Source organism: Eucalyptus grandis, chromosome 9 (assembly GCF_016545825.1).
Source record: "Eucalyptus grandis isolate ANBG69807.140 chromosome 9, ASM1654582v1, whole genome shotgun sequence".
Taxonomy (NCBI): domain Eukaryota; kingdom Viridiplantae; phylum Streptophyta; class Magnoliopsida; order Myrtales; family Myrtaceae; genus Eucalyptus; species Eucalyptus grandis.
Window position 1 is genome coordinate 20,195,793 of NC_052620.1, and position 18,220 is coordinate 20,214,012.

At 39.0% G+C, this 18,220-nt stretch overlaps 1 protein-coding gene and 1 non-coding gene across 2 annotated transcripts; both read right to left on the bottom strand.

Annotated features, from left to right (window-relative positions):
• Positions 1 to 7,227: 7,227 nt before the first annotated feature.
• On the bottom strand, positions 7,228 to 18,020 carry LOC104420406 (UPF0481 protein At3g47200). Its single transcript, XM_039302433.1, is given in 8 exon segments — positions 7,228 to 7,417; positions 7,449 to 7,507; positions 7,509 to 7,601; positions 7,603 to 7,909; positions 8,016 to 8,444; positions 8,447 to 8,517; positions 17,020 to 17,027; positions 17,716 to 18,020. Coding segments are annotated over 8 exon segments (1,326 nt in total). The 5' UTR covers positions 17,914 to 18,020; the 3' UTR covers positions 7,228 to 7,256.
• On the bottom strand, positions 10,275 to 10,380 carry LOC120288630. Its single transcript, XR_005546733.1, has one exon. It is a non-coding gene; the product is annotated as a small nucleolar RNA R71 (small nucleolar RNA).
• Positions 18,021 to 18,220: the final 200 nt, after the last annotated feature.

Consider the following 18,220-nt stretch of genomic DNA (forward strand, 5'->3'; position numbering starts at 1 on the left):
TATCGAAGTCTTTGCGTAAACTAAAAGTACTGTAGTGTTCTTCATTCACTTTCACACTAAAGGAGACGGTTGAGACACATTGCATGACCAAAGAACCCTTCATAGAAACCCATCTTAAGCAGACATGGCCTAAAAAAATTCCATTCCACTCAATCATAGGCTTTCTGTATGTCCAATTTCAATACAGCCTAAAACTTTTTCTTTCCCTCTTCCTAGCACTCAGTGTAAAACCTCCCAAATAATAAAAATATTATCTTGAATTTGCCTTCCATTCACAAAAGGCACTTTGCTCAATGGCTATGAGCTCAAGGAGTCAACCTTTTAAACAATTAGCCATTATCTTTGAAATGATTTTATAACTAAAATTATATAGGCTAATGGATCTAAACTGGTTCATAATTTCAGGGTCGGGAATTTTTAAATTAAATGAAATATGTCTTATTAATCAAAGGGTCAAGAGTACTTGACTTAAAGAACTTTTTAACCAGTTGAAACATGTCTGACTAAATATCCTCCCAACAATGATGATAAAATTGGCCGTCCAGTCCATTTGGACCTGGAGCTTTAAGAGCTCGTATTTGGAACATTGCTTCTTTCACTTCCTCTAGTGTTATGGGAGCAATCAAACCTCCATTCATCTCATCTGGGACTATGCAAGGGCACTAGTTCAAGATTGGTTGGAAATCTCTAGGTATCATCGTCTCATAAAGGCTTTGATAGATGTTTACGTTGTGTTGTCTCAAGAGGCTAGGCTCATGACACCGAATCTGTTCATCAATTTTCAGCATTGTAATCTTGTTGCATGAAAGTACTTTGTATTCCAATTACCTCATTTTAGCCAATTAATCTGGGATCTTAAGCCCTAGTACACCTCTTTCTATCTCTAGAGTTTTTCAATTTGATCCACATTTTCTTGGGAAACCTCCTTGTGAAATGCTCCTAACGTTCTATTTGTCATTTCAGTAAGTTTCTTCTTTAAAACCCCTATATGATGAGAAGAATTTGAGAACTTCCTCAAACTCCATGCATCCAATTCGTTGGAAACCTTCGAGCTTTCTTGTGAACCTCCTTTGCGAATCAGGATCTAACCAGGTTCTTTTTTATAATCTCATTAAATTCTTGATCATTCAACTAGAAAGCTTCAAATTTGAATTCTTTTTTCATTCTCTCACCCACTGGATACAAGGAAAGTAGAATGGGACCTATCGTCCGAACTTATGGCCGGTAAAGCAATAACTTCTACAATCAAGGACAAAGCCTTCCATTTGATGTTACACAAGACCTCGTACAGTCTCTGTTTTACCTAGGCATCTCCTTCTCTGTTATTTTCCCAAGTATATGCACACTCCTTGCTATCGACATTCATTAGTGAACAGTCATTTAAAAGTTCTTGGAAGGCAACTACGATAGTGATCCGTCTCTCTCTTAACAACTCCCAGTTATAAAGTATTTTGTTAAAATCACTCATAAAAATCCAAGGGAGTTGGTTGCTAGCATGCATCGTGTGTGGTTGCTCCCACAAGAGAAGGGGCATGTAAAAAAGTGATCCTCATAAACTGTCCACTAGATGGGTTTTCGCTGCACAGGTCTATATACTCCTTTGAACTTGAGACCACCTCCAACGAGGCCTCCTCATCCCATATGATTGCTAAACCCTCAACAATGCCTTCTGGCTGCACCAGTGTAGAATTCGGAAACTTGAAAGCTAAATGAAGTTCACCTTATTCTTTATCTCCATTAAAAAAATCATGTTGGGCCTTTCATGAGTCATTGAGGCTCTAAGTTCCTAGAACATCAGGGGAGTGCCCAACCCGTAACAATTCTAGCTCAAGATCCTCAATATATCTTAAGTGACTTATAATAGCTTTGTATCATCTAAACTTTTGCACAAGGCCGCCAAACGAAGCTCATTAACATACTACCATTCCATCCCTATTTCCAGTAGGGGTGTCAACGGTTCGGTTCGGTTTGACTTTTTAAAAAAACCGAACCGAACCGAACATTTAGGAAAAACTTCCGAACCGAACCGAATAAGACCCGACGGAATACGAACCGACCGAAATTTCGGTTCGGTTCGGTTTTTTGGTTTTCAACTTTCAATTTTCGGTTTTTGCATTTGTTTTTTTTTTCTTTTTTTTCTGTTCTCTATATTTTTCATTTCCAAGAAATAAGCTCTTATCGGTTTGTTGGTTCGGTTCGGTTCAATTAACCGATAAAAATCAAACCAATAAAAATCAAATTTTTCGGTTCGGTTCGGTTCGGTTTTCAGTTCAATTTTTGACACCCCTAGTATTCAGGGCACCATGTGACTGTCAAAGGGCAAAATCGCAGCGCCGGACGGGAAAGTAAAATTGAAGATAAACTAACAGCGGGCCCGAGTCAAACCAACGAAACAGACAGCACCAACGGAGAGCGGACAACCTTCACTAAAGTAAAATCCTAGCTCGAGATAGAGAGAGGTCAGCGAGTCAATCAGCACCGAGAGAGTAAATTGGTTACTTGAATGAAGAATGCACGGCTAGACCAAATCATTGAAGAAGAGACAAACATTGTATCGACAAAATTTGCCAATAATTGATTTACGTGAAAATTATCAAAAAGTTCTAAACCTATTATAATTCTGTTAATTCAGTCATAATTTTTCTTTGTTAGCTCAATCTTGTAATTATGCAAATTCGGTCCATCTAATCAAATTTGGCCACCCGATACTAAAGTGGACACTAGCCAACACTAACATGACAATTTTTAAATAACATATTTATTATTATTTCCTTTTTTTTTTTTTCTCTTCTTCCTCTTTGCTTCTTCTCCCCTCAGTGACCGACAAGGTTCGCTAGCTACTGGGCAAGGGCCACGAAGCCCACGCCAACCGCCGGGGAAGGTCGTGGTTCTCGCCAACCCTCGCTGGCAGCCTTGCCCCGATCTGTGTGAGGCCTAAGGGCCATGGGTGAGGAGACTTCGCCCACATCTAGGCGAGGCCAGCCTCACCATGTGCAAGCGAAGGCGGCCTCTTTCACAGCTAGCGAGGCCATGGCAGGCCTGGGCGAAGTCAAAAAGACCCATAAAACTCTTCCTCTCTCTATGATTCTGCCGATCCAAAACTCAGATGCCCACCAACCAAAATGAAATCTTTTCGAGCTACTAAACGCGAATGATGGATGCTCTCTTCTAGGTTCGATTCAATCAAACCAAAGAAAAGCACTCACGCTCGAAGATGGAAGAAAGATTCAACTCAAAGATGGATCGGGAGCTGAAACAGGGGAGGACTAAGGAGGAGGAGCACGAAGACAAATCTGAAAGTGAGGATTGAGGTGGATTTAAGTACGTGTATTTCACTTTCGCCTCACCGGCCGTCCGCGATGGTCACGGCCTCGCCCGATGGCCACGATCATCACCGATGGCCACTACAGGAGAAGCCAAAGAGGAAGAATAGGAAAAAAAACAAAAGGAAAAAAAAAAAAATAAAAATAAAAATAAAAATTGAAATAATAAAATATTATTAAAAAATTATCACGTCGGTGTCGATCAAACGGCCGGCGCCGATTGATGTCCATGTCAACGCCGACTAGCTAAATGGTCGAATAGACTGAATTGACATAATTGCAACATATTCTTTTTTGGTAAGGCATAATTGCAAAATGTTTAAGATTGATTTTATCAAAATAAAAAGTTTATGATTGAATCGGAAAGGGCTTTCATAGCGATGGATTAGCCCTTTATTTACGTCCCTATATCAAAAGATGAGGTGCAATTTGGCCAGCACCAAGTCCCCGACTTGAAACTCCACATGCTGTCGCTTTTTGTCGGCCCATTTCTTTGTGCATTTCGCGGCTCTATTCAGACACGCCCGCGCCAAGTCGGCGTGTTCATCCCATTCCTTAGCGAGCTTGTACACGGACGGATTGCTCCCTCAGTATCCTAAGGCGATCGCGCTTGGCGTGAGCGGCTGCTACCTAGTCACAATCTCGAACGGGCTTTGGTTCGTGGACTCGCTTCGCTGCAAGTTGTAAGAAAATTGGGCCACGTCAATCAGCCATGCCCAATTCACTTGCGTGTTGCTCACATAGTGCCGAAGATAGATTTCCAGCAATGCATTCACCCAAGGAAGCCGCCAAGTCCCAAGGGTGTTGGACCCTCATGGTTGTGGTAGATCGCATCTCCAAATATGCGACGTTCGTGCTAGCAACAAAGGATTGCCTAGCCAAGGAAGCCGCCAAGCTATTCCTCAAGCACGTCATCAAATATTGGGGCGTTTCGTACATGATTGTGAGCGATCGCAATTCTCGGTTCACCGGGCAGTTTGGGACCGAGCTCTTCAAGTTGGTAGGGACGAGTCTCAACCTTTCCACCAACATGCATCCCCAAACCGACGGACAGACGGAGCGGGTGAATGCATTACTGGAAATCTATCTTCGGCACTATGTGAGCAACACACAAGTGAATTGGGCACGGCTGATCGACGTGGCCCAATTTTCTTACAACTTGCAATGGAGCGAGTCCACGAACCAAAGCCCGTTCGAGATTGTGACCCGGCAGCAGCCGCTCACGCCAAGCACAATCACCTCAGGATACCGAGGGAGTAGTTCGTCCGTGTACAAGCTCGCAAAGGAATGAGATGAACACGCCGACTTGGCGCGGGCGTGTCTGAATAGAGCCGCGAAACACACAAAGAAATAGGCCAACAAAAAGCGATGGCATGTGGAGTTTCAAGTCGGGGACTTGGTGCTGGCCAAATTGCACCTCATCCTTCAATACAGGGATGTAAACAAAGGGCTGATCCGTCGCTATGAAGGCCCTTTCAGAGTAATACAGCAAATTGGGAAGGTGGTGTACAAGCTGGACTTGCCATCCAAGCTCAAGCTACACCCCATGTTCCACGTGAGCATGCTAAAGCCGTTCCATGCGGACGAGGATGATCTGAATCGAGGCACATCACAACAAGCTCCCCTTGGGGCGAAGACCTCCTATGATCGGGATGTTAAGTACATCATGGCCGACTAGATCATATGGAAAAAATATCGTGCACCAAGGAAGGAATACCTTATCTGGTGGAGAGGCCTTCCGAGAGTGAAGCAAGTTGGGAACCCTCCGAGGCTCTGTGGCAGTTCAAGAAACACATTGAAGCCTTCCATGCCATAGACGTGACGAGGGCGTCGCCTGATTAGGTGGGGGAGAATGACACGGCCCACGAACAAAGCATGATCCAAGATCATCCGTGATCGGCCGTGTCACACACAAAGGGCTACCCGAGAATAGCCCACGGTTGCCCATGAGCAGAACGAGCAAAAGGCCCATGCGCAATCCATGAGCGACCCATGAGCGATGTTCGTCCAGCCCACGAGCAGCCTGTGACCGTTCGGCTGATCGCGTGTCAGACGGACCGGCAACCCTGATCTTGCTTCTGAGACACGCCCATGGTTTGCTCAAGGCTTGGCGTATGCGACCCATGGTCTTCCCAAGGGCCTGCCGTGTACAGACATCGAGTAGCCTATGGGTAGCCTTGTAATGATGATACGTATTTAAAATACACCGTTGGATCGGAGGGACAATCAACGGCCGATATACGACCCGCTCTTGTATAAATAGGGATCCCTCTCCCACTTTGTAACAGTTCGTTCACAAGGGAATACACTCTCTTTGCTCATCCAACTCTTGTGTTCGAGTGTGTGTGTGTACAAGGCTGACTTGGGATCACCGATCCTAAGGCCACGGGGTGTTTGATCGACTGAAATTGATCGACCCGTGACAAGTGGTACAATATATTTATGAGTTTTTAGTAATTTTCCCATTTATTTACTGAAAGAATCTGTATGGGTGTTGATGTGGGAATGTTTGGGAAAATGGAGGTTAAACGTGTCAGGGATGTGGGTTGTTTTGGAAGTATAAAGATCGGTGCAGGACCGGTAATAAACATTGCAGGTGGCTGGACATTGTGTTCTACGTTATCCATTTCCCTTTTAACCAAAAAAAAGGCTTCTTGTTTGTATCACAACCAATCAAACGAACTCATATATAAAAAGATATTTATTTTTGAATGAAGTAAAGATAAAGAAAACAAAATCTAAGAAAGAAGAAGAGATCTGTTTCTACAAGATGGAATTATATTTGTTCAATACACTTGTTAATATGAATAGTTAGAAAAGAATACCAAAAAAAAAAAAAAAAAAAGTATAGATAGAGCAAAAGAAGAGGAGGGAGCTCAGAAAGTATAGTAGGAAAAAATTTATATCTATGTATAAAGCTATATATGAATCACTCACACCCTCTTCTTTTGTATGTCATTAACTGATTTTCCTTTAATTAAGACGAAATTCTATAAAAGCAAACTCCCGCCTTCTTTAAAATATCATAAACAATCCCTATAGGTTGAGCACCTTTTTCAAGTAAAAAGAGAATGACAAGAATATTTAAATACGTCTGATTATTTGTTAGATCATAAAAATTCACTTTATGAAGATCTCTTCCTTTAGGGTTTCCATCGGACAAAAAAATAGGGATTTGGGGAAACTATCACATTAGGATAGAGAAGAGCTCTCACAAAGGCGAGAGAACAACTCTCACATGGGAGAGCCAATTGTACTATGTAGGAAAATGCTTCTTTGACATTTAATCTTGTGAGATTCACATGTAAAACCCTCGTGAGATTCATAAAATCAGTTTATTGTGATTCAACGTATCCAATGAACGGATCGACGAAGTAATTGGTGAAGGAGAGGAGGGAGTCCTCCAAACTCCTAAACCGGTCGCCTTTTTCTAATTGTTTGAACTTCGTCATAAATAGGAAGCTGCTCAGAATTCGCGTAGGTTACTGTCAAAAACGGAGAGGTTTAGGGGTTCTTTTTTGCCTAATAATGGGCAAACGTTTTTCTTCTTTTTTTGATAAGTTGTCTTTTTCTTTTTCCGTAGCCTTAGTTTCACCTCTTAAAGAATGCTTAAGATCTTTCGCTCAATATCATCGGGGAAAACTTAGATTAGCTATGTAACTTAAATATTTAATATAAGTAAAAAAGTTTGAAAGATTCATGAGTGGAATGCGGTTTCGTGAAATATATTGCCATATTGAACTTGGAAGAGTTTGACCACCATCACATATTTTTTTTTTCACAAGGAGGTGAGATCACCACATCTCGAGCATTTATCTGCAAATTGGCTGCTAATAGTAATAGTCAAATTATTCACAATCCTAATTCCCAAAATTTCACCAGAATTTTGTCACTCCTCGAAGGCTCATCAAATAATTTCCACTGTATAAGAAATCAAGAACGCGACCTATTGTAGCTATAGACAGCATAGAGGGACTGTATGAAAGTAAGCACAAGCAAAACAACAGCAGCAATGAAGGAAATGATTGACCATGGATTGTCGAAGTACTTGTTCTTGAGAATGGCTCTCCGGGCATTCCACTTTTGAGCGAGAGCGGCTCTCAAGAAAGCCATTTGACTAAGCGTATCTGTCCACTTTCTTGGACAGATCATAGAGATAACTGTTTTTAATGTCGAAGGCCACCCCGGCAAAGCCGGTTGAAGAGGTCAACGACCTCGGCGTTGCTCCCAAGGCAGTGCTCGATAATACCGCAGCGGCGGAGGTATTGAACGTCCTCGGGAGCTGATCAAGTTGTGCATGAAGATTACGTAAGAGGTGATGTGGTTCTCGCAATCAAAGTGAGACTGCTCGAAGGCTATCAGGTTGAGGAAGAGCGACCTCGTCCCTTCATGGATCTCAAGCCTGGAGATCTTGAGGATCCCCTGCTCGAACTGGATGTCCCAAAAATTGTTCGGATAGCTCAACCTGATGTTGATCCCGGCTTCCCTTAGCTTGGTCAAGCAGAAAGTGAGCTTTTCCCGGCTCTGAGGCCACTGCTTGGTCTTGGACCGCTTAGAGCCCAAGTGCAGGAGGCTCCGCCGAAACCCTTCGAGGTAATGGACCGTGTCATGGTTGTATAACGGGTTGAACTTCAATCTTTTGTGGCTCGGTCGATTGTCTGCGTTGGCATCGAGTGTTGAAGAATGGATCGCCGCTTGCTCGCATCCCTTCGGTTGGGGTCGCGAGCTGGAGTCGAAGCAGCCGGTTGAGTATGAAGAGCGGGATTTGATTCTCGAGCATGATCATGTCCCGCCAGATCTCAAGTATCAATCGCCGCATTGAGAAGACAGGGTCATTGCGAGGGTAGCCGAGTTTCTCAAATCCCTCGGTGAATCCTCAGAACAGCTCGATCACAAAGCAACTGTCAAGAACCATCATCTCCACAAACTCATCACGGCTCATGGATATGGTTCCCTCATAGCAGGCACGAGCTTTCCTCTCGACCTTCTTCACCGAGTCTAGATAGAGGTCTATCTTTTGATTGGAGCGCTCAAGGATGTGGTGGAGGCAGCGCCACTTGTGCCGGTCCATATGGCGGAGGTGCTCCTCACCGTGGTGGTACGGCCCGAGGGAGACGATCAGGGGACCCAGGCCTTGTCCTCACCATTCTTGAGATAGTGTGGAAACCGGTAAATGGAGAGCTTTGCCCATGAGCTTGTGATAACTCTATAAAAATAGAGTTATTTTACCTATTTTAGGCAACAATTAATGCATTATCTATGAGAAAATATTTGAATTTCCTTCTGATTATTTAAATTTTCCTTGTTTATGCAGAATAATGAGATATGGAGAAGATAAGGAAAAGAAGGGCAATTATCAGGAATTCAAATAAAAGCAGCGATGGAAGATGGATATCAAATCAGGAAATTCTTGATTTTGTTCCCTAATGTTATCTACAAGTAGATATTTTAGATTTCCTATAAATAGGAAGAGAGAGCAGCTAGGGTTTAGAGGGGGTTAGATCGTTTTCCATTGTTCGAGAGTTTTTAAGTATTTTGAAGAGAAGACAAAAGTGGTGATAGAATTCTTGTCCTTTGATTCAAGATGCTGGGTTTGATCTATATTTCTATTTTTATTTCTTATTCTACTATGTTCTAATTTTCTTTTGTTAGGGCTACGATGTAGCCTAACCATGATGATATGAATTTCATGATTTTTATGTTTTACAATTGATTTCATTCATGTGAGTTATATATTATTGCGTTTACTGCTTTTGAGTGACTAGCCACCACTTGAATGATCCGATGTGCATGTTTGAGATTGAGAGGTGATAATATGCAATTGCTCATTATAATATATAACCATGAATTAAACGTGGATAGAAATATACCGCGTTATTTGTGTAGCTTTCGTGATAAGGTGAGCCAAAAGACTCATTGTAAACCGAGAATATTCATAGTTTTTAATGCACTCATGTTTATTTTAATTCACATAGAGATATAGTGGATTAATAAGCTGAGTAGTTTTGCTATACCTAGAGATAGGATAGTAAATAGATTAGGAAATTCTGCTATCACATGTTTGATATCGTTCTTGTATTCACAACAATCTGAAATTCATATATAGTGGTTATGGTGAAATCGGATGCTCTAACATATTTATCTGATCGATTTACTGCATTTAGTCTACAAATTTCGTTTTAATTCATTCTTAATTATATTTTGATTTGTTAGATAAATTTTAGAATTAGTCTATTTTAGTATTTAATTGGTTTATTAATCATCGATCTCCGTGGGACGATACTTTATCTCATCATTATATTACTTGTTCGATACGTGCACTTGCGTTTAGAATTTTACGAACAAGTTTTTGCGCCGCTGCCGGGGATCGTTTGTTTAATACTAATTAATATTGATACCAGATAATTCTAAGTTTAATCTAGCTTTTGTTTTGTTTTATTTTTCAGGGTGTACATCGGTTTATGACACGTAGCCAACAAGGAAACTTGTTGAACTTGATCAAGAAATCGAGCGTACATTCAAAAGGCGACTAAGAGAACGAGAGAAATCAAGCTAAGATGGCGACGGTGAGAATGAAAATCACGCAGACTTTTAAGAGATTATGCTGCGCCAACAGTTCAAGGCACCACATCAAGTATGAGAAGACCTGCAATTCAAGCAAACAACTTTGAGATTAAGCCGTCACTTATTCAGATGCTTCAACAATCGGTGCAATTCGGTGGACTACCAAGCGATGATCCAAACGCTCATATCGATGCTTTTCTTGAAATACGTGACACCATTAAATATAATGGAGTTACAGATGATGCTATTAAATTGAGATTATTTCCATTCTCTCTTAGAGACAAAGCTAAAAGTTGGCTTTCTTCTCTTCCTGCAGGATCAATTACTACATGGAATGATATGGCTCAAAAATTTCTTGGTAAGTTCTTTCCACCGCAAAGTCTGCGAAGATGCGTAACGATATTACTAATTTTATGCAGATGGATAATGAATCATTATATGAAGCATGGGAAAGATTCAAAGAATTTCTTAGGAGATGCCCACATCACGGACTACCCGTATGGATGCGAGGTACAAACTTTTATAATGGCTCTAGTGCAAATCTTCGTTCTATGATTGATGCAGGCTGTAGGGGGACTTTAAATAATAAAACACCAGAAGAAGCCTACAATTTATTAGAAGAGATGGCGTCCAATAATTATCAGTGGCCTACAGAGAGATTACCAATGCGAAAAGTTAGCGGAGTTCATGAAGTGGATGCTTTTGCTGCAATTGCTGCACAATTTGAAGCAATCAACAAAAAGCTTGATAATATGAGTGTTTCAGCCATGAAAATTCACACTTTGACATGTGATTTTTGTGGTGGGGGACATGTTAGCACAGAGTGTCGGGTAGGTAATACTTTCAAACAATCTCATGAAAATTCTAACTTTGTTGGGAATTTTAACAGGTCACGAATAATCCCTACTCCAACACATACAATCCGGGATGGCGCAATCATCCAAATTTTTCATGGAACAATCGAGAATGTGACGAGACCACCTGGATTCAAACAATCGAAGAGACAAAGTCAAATTTGGAAAATATAGTCACCAAACTTGCTAACACAACTCATGACTTCATCAAAAGCACGGATGTGAGATTTCAAAACCAAGAGGCTTCAATCAGAAATCTGGAGATACAAGTGGGTCAATTAGCAAGCATGATGTCGGGAAGGCAACAGGGTTCTTTGCCGAGCAACACGAGAAAAAATCCAATTGAAAACATAAAGGCTATTACCCTGAGAAGCGGTAAACAAGTAGGAGAAGCAGAGATTGTCAGAGACAAGGAAGAAGCGGTCAATAAACAATCAAAGGAGACAAGCAAGAGTAAACTTTTTCCAGATAATCCCAAGCCATATGTGCCGCCAATTCCATTCCCTCAGCGACTCCAGCAGCACAAAATAGATAAGCAATTTTCTAAATTTCTTGATGTATTTAAAAATTGCACATTAACATTCCTTTTGCAGATGCTTTAGCGCAAATGCCTAGTTATGCAAAATTTTTGAAGGAGATTTTGGCAAACAAAAGGAAACGGAGGATTATGAGACTGTGAAGTTAAACGAGGAGTGTTCAGCCATCCTACATAACAAATTGCCTCCGAAATTAAAAGATCTAGGGAGTTTTACTATTCCTTGCACTATTGGGGATTCTTACTTTGAAAAAGCATTATGTGATTTAGGTGCAAGTATTAATCTGATGCCTTATTCTGTTTTCAAGAAATTAGGATTGGGCGAGGTAAAAGCAACTACAGTGTCACTTCAACTGGCTGATCGATCAATTAAATATCCAAGAGGTATTGTGGAAGATATTTTGGTAAAAGTTGACAAATTTATCTTTCTTGCAGATTTCATAGTTCTTGACATGGAGGAAGATTTTGAGGTACCACTTATCTTAGGTCGACCTTTTCTAGCAACGGGAAGAGCTCTTATTGATGTACAACGGGGAAGTTGATCCTTAGAGTTCAAGATGATCTTGTTTCATTTAATGTTTTTAAAGCAATGAAATATCCATCTGATGATAATTCTTGTTTTAGAGTTGAGACAGTTGACAAGTTGGTGAATAAGGTTTTCCAGAAAATATTTTTGAAGATCCACTTGAAGCATGTCGATTCAACCAAGGGACAAAGATATTCATAATGAGGAGATAAAGGAGTACGCAAATTTCATGGAGGCAATTCCACCATATTCAAGGCAAAAGGCAATTAAATTTGAAGAGTTGGGACAACACATTACAAAGCCTAAACCATCAATTGAAGAGCCTCCAATTCTTGAACTCAAACCCTTACCTTCTCATTTGAAATATGCTTATTTAGATGGAGTTTCTTCTTTACCGGTAATTATATCTTCTTCTTTGACAGATTTGATGGAGGAGAAATTGCTTAGAGTAATAAGAGAGCATAAAGGTGCAATTGGATGGAAAATAGTTGATATCAAGGGAATTAGTCCTTCAATTTGCATGCACAAAATTTTGATGGAAGAGCAATATAAACCCACTATCCAACCTCGGGCGTTTGAACCCGAAGATGCAAGAAGTAGTGAAAGCTGAGGTAATTAAGCTACTTGATGCCGGTATCATCTATCCTATCTCGATAGTTGTTGGGTAAGTCCTGTACAAGTTGTGCCAAAGAAAGGTGGTATGACTGTTCAAAAAATGACAACAATGAATTGATTCCAACTAGAACGATTCTTGGGTGGCGTGTGTATGGATTACAGAAAATTGAATGATGCCACTAGAAAAGATCACTTTCCTTTACCATTTATTGATCAGATGTTAGAAAGAATTGCTGGGCATGAATTTTATTGCTTTACGGATGGATATTCGGGGTATAATCAGATTCCTATTGCACCGGAAGATCAAGAGAAAACTACTTTTACTTGTCCCTATGGTACTTTTGCTTTTAGAAGAATGCCCTTTGGTCTTTGTAATGCACCAGCTACTTTTCAAAGATGCATGATGGCTATTTTCTCTTATATGGTTGAAAAATATATTGAGATTTTCATGGATGATTTTTCTGTTTTTGGCCTATCATTTGATTCTTGTTTAAATAATTTGGCCTTGGTCTTACAAAGATGTGAGGAGACTAACCTTATTTTGAATTGGAAGAAGTGTCACTTTATGGTGCGGGGAAGGAATAGTGCTCGGGCATAAAATTTCTCAAAACGGAATAGAAGTCGATCGAGCCAAAGTGGAGGTCATTGCAAAATTACCTCCGCCAACATCTGTGAAACTTGTCGAGAGGATTTTTGGGGCATGCAGGATTTTACAGGCGATTTATAAAAGATTTTTCAAAAATTGCTAAACCTCTTTCTAATCTTTTGGAAAAGGATGCTCCTTTTAATTTTTCTGTTGAATGCATGCAGGCTTTTAACACTTTAAAGGAGAAGTTAATTTCAGCACCAATCATGGCAGCACCAAATTGGGATTTACCTTTTGAGTTGATGTGTGATGCTAGCAATTATGCGGTAGGAGCTGTTTTGGGACAAAGGAAGAATAAAATTTTCAAACCATATACTATGCCGGTCGAACCTTGTCGGGTGCACAATTGAATTATTCAACAACAGAAAAGGAACTTTTGGCGGTAGTATTTGCTTTTGATAAATTTCGTTCTTATTTAATTGGCTCAAAAGTTATAGTTTATTCGACCACTCTGCTCTTAAGTATCGCTTGAAAAGAAAGAATCAAAACCCGGGTTGATCGGGTGGATTTTATTGCTGCAAGAATTTGATTTGGAAATCAAAGATAAGAAGGGTACTGAAAATCTAATTGTAGATCACTTATCAAGAATTTCAAATTCAAAGGAAGAGGTAAGACCAATTTTAGAAGAGTTCCACGATGAGAAAATTTTTTCCATCAAGTCAATTCCTTGGTATGCTGACTTTGTAAATTATTTGGTAAGTAATGTTCTTCCTCTTGAATTATCATATCAACAGAAGAAAAAAATTCTTTTCTGATGTTAAAAATTATTTTGGGAAGAACCTTTCTTGTTTAAAGTATGTGCAGATCAGGTTATAAGGAGATGTGTTCCAGATGAAGAGAAGGCAAACATTCTACATCATTGTCATGATGGAGAGGCAGTGGCCATTTTGGTGCCACAAAAACTGCAGCTAAGATTTTACAATCTGGATTTTATTGGCCTACACTTTTTAAAGATGCATACTCCTATGTAGCTTCATGTGATAGGTGTCAAAGAACTGGAAATATTTCAAGAAAAATGAGATGCCTTTAAACAACATTATTGTGTGTGAATTATTTGATGTTTGGGGTATTGATTTCATGGGACCCTTTACACCTTCTTATGGAAATTTATATATTTTAGTGGCTGTGGAGTATGTGTCTAAGTGGGTAGAAGCTGTAGCATTACCAACAAATAATGCTAAAGTTGTGGTGAAATTTTTGAAGAAAAATATTTTTACCCGATTCGGCACTCCTAAAGCAATCATAAGTGATAGGGGGACACATTTTTACAACAAGCAATTTGCAGCACTTTTGAGTAAGTATGGAGTCACACATAAGGTTGCAACCCCTTATCATCCTCGGACTAGTGGTCAAGTAGAGATTTCGAATAGGGAAATCAAGAGAATTTTAGAAAAATAGTGAATGCCTCTAGGAAAGATTGGTCAATAAAACTTGATGATGCACTTTGGGCCTATAGGACAGCGTTCAAAACTCCAATTGGGATGTCTCCTTTTAGGCTAGTGTTTGGAAAAGCTTGTCACTTACCAGTGGAATTAGAGCATAAAGCATATTGGGCATTGAAATTTCTGAATTTTGATATGCAATCTGCAGGTGAAGAAAGATTATTGCAACTGAATGAATTAGAGGAATTTCGCAATGAGGCCTATGAAAATTCTAAGTTGTACAAGGAGCGTACAAAAAGATGGCATGACAAGCACATATTCAAGAGAGTTTAAAATTGGTCAAAAAGTCTTACTCTATAACTCTCGTCTTAAACTTTTTCCAGGAAAGTTGTGGTCTAGATGGTCTGGTCCTTTTTACAGTTACACAAGTATTCCCATATGGAACAGTTGAAGTTGCGCATGACACTGATGGCACATTCAAAGTGAACGGTCAACGTTTGAAGCCCTACTTTGAAGGTGGTTACAACAAGCGAAGACCACCATTGAACTTCATCCTCCCGAATAGCGACATCGAGATAGTTTGGCTGAAAACTATAAAGCAAGCGCTTCTTGGGAGGCAACCCAAGCATTTTAATTATGTTTTTATTTATTTTTAAGTTTATGTTTTGCAAAAAAAAAAAAAAAAAAAAAAAAAAAAGATTAATTTTCTCTATTTTATCCGGAGTTAATTTTTAGGGAGCACCTTTCAAGAGTTTAATCATCAAGATCATCTATGGACTTATCTTACAACCGGGAAGTTTTCTTCTTCCTATTCTATTTTTCGCATTGAGGACATTGCTTCATTCAAGTTTGGGGGGGGAGAAAAAATTTTGGATAATTTTTTTTATCATGGTTGCTTTCCTGGTTGTAAATTTTTATGATTCTTAGGAAAATTTAAATTTTATTTAAACTTGCAATTGTTGTGTGAGTTAATCTTAATTCTGATTATGTTGATCCACTTATTGAGCACTAAAAGTCCTTACTTTTGAATTATGTGTAAATCTAGAGAACATTCATGTGAAATATGTGATTTTCTTAGATTTCACCCAAATCTTAAATTTGTTTGATTTCTGTTGAGGCGAAATCCTAAGCTAAATCTAATTGAGAAAATGATATAGGCAGTTTTGGATCGATTGAGCCTTTCAAGCCAACCCTATTTATTTATCCCTAGTCACCTGTTGAGCCTTAATTATTACCCAATTTTTCAGTGGCACCCATATATGTTTAGCCTAGCCGTGATCAAATTATATCCTTATCCCATGCCCTATGAACACGTTGATTTTCTTTTGGGATAAAAAAAAAATTATTTGAGCTTGATAGAAATTTGGGAGGAATGATGGAGTAAAAAGAAGAAAAAAAGTGATTGCAGTGGTAGTTTGGGGTGTATTGTCAAAAAAAAATTGCTTTTATGGTTCCCTATCCAACTTTCAATTGAGTGAGCCATTTGGATACTCAATGGGTTGGAAATTTTTACGTCATATTTGGAGGGACTTTGGGAGAAACTCCACCATAAAGCAATTCAAAAAAAAAAAAAAAAAAGAGAAAAGGAAAGAAAAAAAAAAGAATGATGATATATGGCGGCAGAAAAATTATCTTAAAGGAGTGAAATTGGCTCTAATTAGATCCTAGAAATCAACATGTTGATGGGTGATTTGAGCTTAAAATTCCAGTTATCTCACCTTTAGCCCAGCCTTACATTACAACCCGAGAAAAGTCCTATTGATTTTTGATTGGATAATTAGCTTACATTAGTGGAGAGAGGAATGAAAAGCAAACCTATGAGATTTGGTCATAATTATTGAGAATTTTTGAGAGGTTGCATGTTAATGTGAATTTATTTGGATTGCATATAATTCGAAAAAGATTAGGACTTTCACACACACACTTGGATCATATAGTTAGAATTGGTCTTAATTTATAAATCGATTTCAATGTTTGGATGAAATTTGTGTTTTTCTTTGAATTGTGAATTTGAGCAATTATGGAAATATGTCATAGAGAAGGTTGTTAGGTTGAGTATGTGTTATGTCTTGATTTTGCTTGAGGACTAGCAAAATGTTAAGTTTGGGGGTTTGATAACTCTATAAAAATAGAGTTATTTTACCTATTTTAGGCAACAATTAATGCATTATCTATGATAAAATATTTGAATTTCCTTCTGATTATTTAAATTTTCCTTGTTTATACAGAATAATGAGATATGGAGAAGATAAGGAAAAGAAGGGCAATTATCAGGAATTCAAATAAAAGCAGCGATGGAAGATGGATATCAAATTAGGAAATTCTTGATTTTGTTCCCTAATGTTATCTACAAGTAGATATTTTAGATTTCCTATAAATAGGAAGGAAGAGAGCAGCTAGGGTTTAGAGGGGTTAGATCGTTTTCCATTGTTCTGAGAGTTTTTAAGTATTTTGAAGAGAAGACAAAAGTGGTGATAGAATTCTTGTCCTTTGATTCAAGATGCTGGGTTTGATCTATATTTCTATTTTTATTTCTTATTCTACTATGTTCTAATTTTCTTTTGTTAGGGCTACGATGTAGCCTAACCATGATGATATGAATTTCATGATTTTTATGTTTTACAATTGATTTCATTCATGTGAGTTATATATTATTGCGTTTACTTGCTTTTGGTGACTAGCCACCACTTGAATGATCCGATGTGCATGTTTGAGATTGAGAGGTGATAATATGCAATTGCTCATTATAATATATAACCATGAATTAAACGTGGATAGAAATATACCGCGTTATTTGTGTAGCTTTCGGTGATAAGGTGATCCAAAAGACTCATTGTAAACCGAGAATATTCATAGTTTTTAATGCGCTCATGTTTATTTTAATTCACATAGAAATATAGTGGATTAATAAGCTGAGTAGTTTTGCTATACCTAGAGATAGGATAGTAAATAGATTAGGAAATTCTGCTATCACATGTTTGATATCGTTCTTGTATTCACAACAATCTGAAATTCATATATAGTGGTTATGGTGAAATCGGATGCTCTAACATATTTATCGATCGATTTACTGCATTTAGTCTACAAATTTCGTTTTTAATTCATTCTTAATTATATTTTGATTTGTTAGATAAATTTTAGAATTAGTCTATTTTAGTATTTAATTGGTTTATTAATCATCGATCTCCGTGGGACGATACTTTATCTCATCATTATATTACTTGTTCGATACGTGCACTTGCGTTTAGAATTTTACGAACAGCTTGGCACGTGGTCCTGGCGACCTTGCTCGAGCTTCTCTTCGATGGAGACGACCCACTCGGACTTGGGAGGCCTTCGCTCATAGTCAGGGACGATTTCGCCCCCATAGGTTGATTTCTTGGGGAGTCGAGATTCCACAGTTTCTCGGAGCTTGAGAGTGATTAAATACCAACCCAAGAAGAGCTCCTTGTCGTGAATAGCAGCCATTTCTTGTGAAGAACTGGTCTGTGTTCCTCTGCCTTTACCTTCAATGGGTTTTCATTCTTTGAATTGATGCTTTCTAAGCAATAGGTTTGGTCTGTGAATTGCTACTTTGATGGCTAAGGGTTTTGGACGATTTTCTCCCCCAAAACGAGCTTTATAATATTGTCGCCCTTAGGAGGTCAGGTCGATTTCGTCATTGTACTGATAATGTGAAACCGTTATTAATAACATGCCCTACCTTATCCATACATGGTACAATCGGACGCCTCATGCGAACGGTCGGGTTTTATTTTGCCCCGCTTAGCCTTTT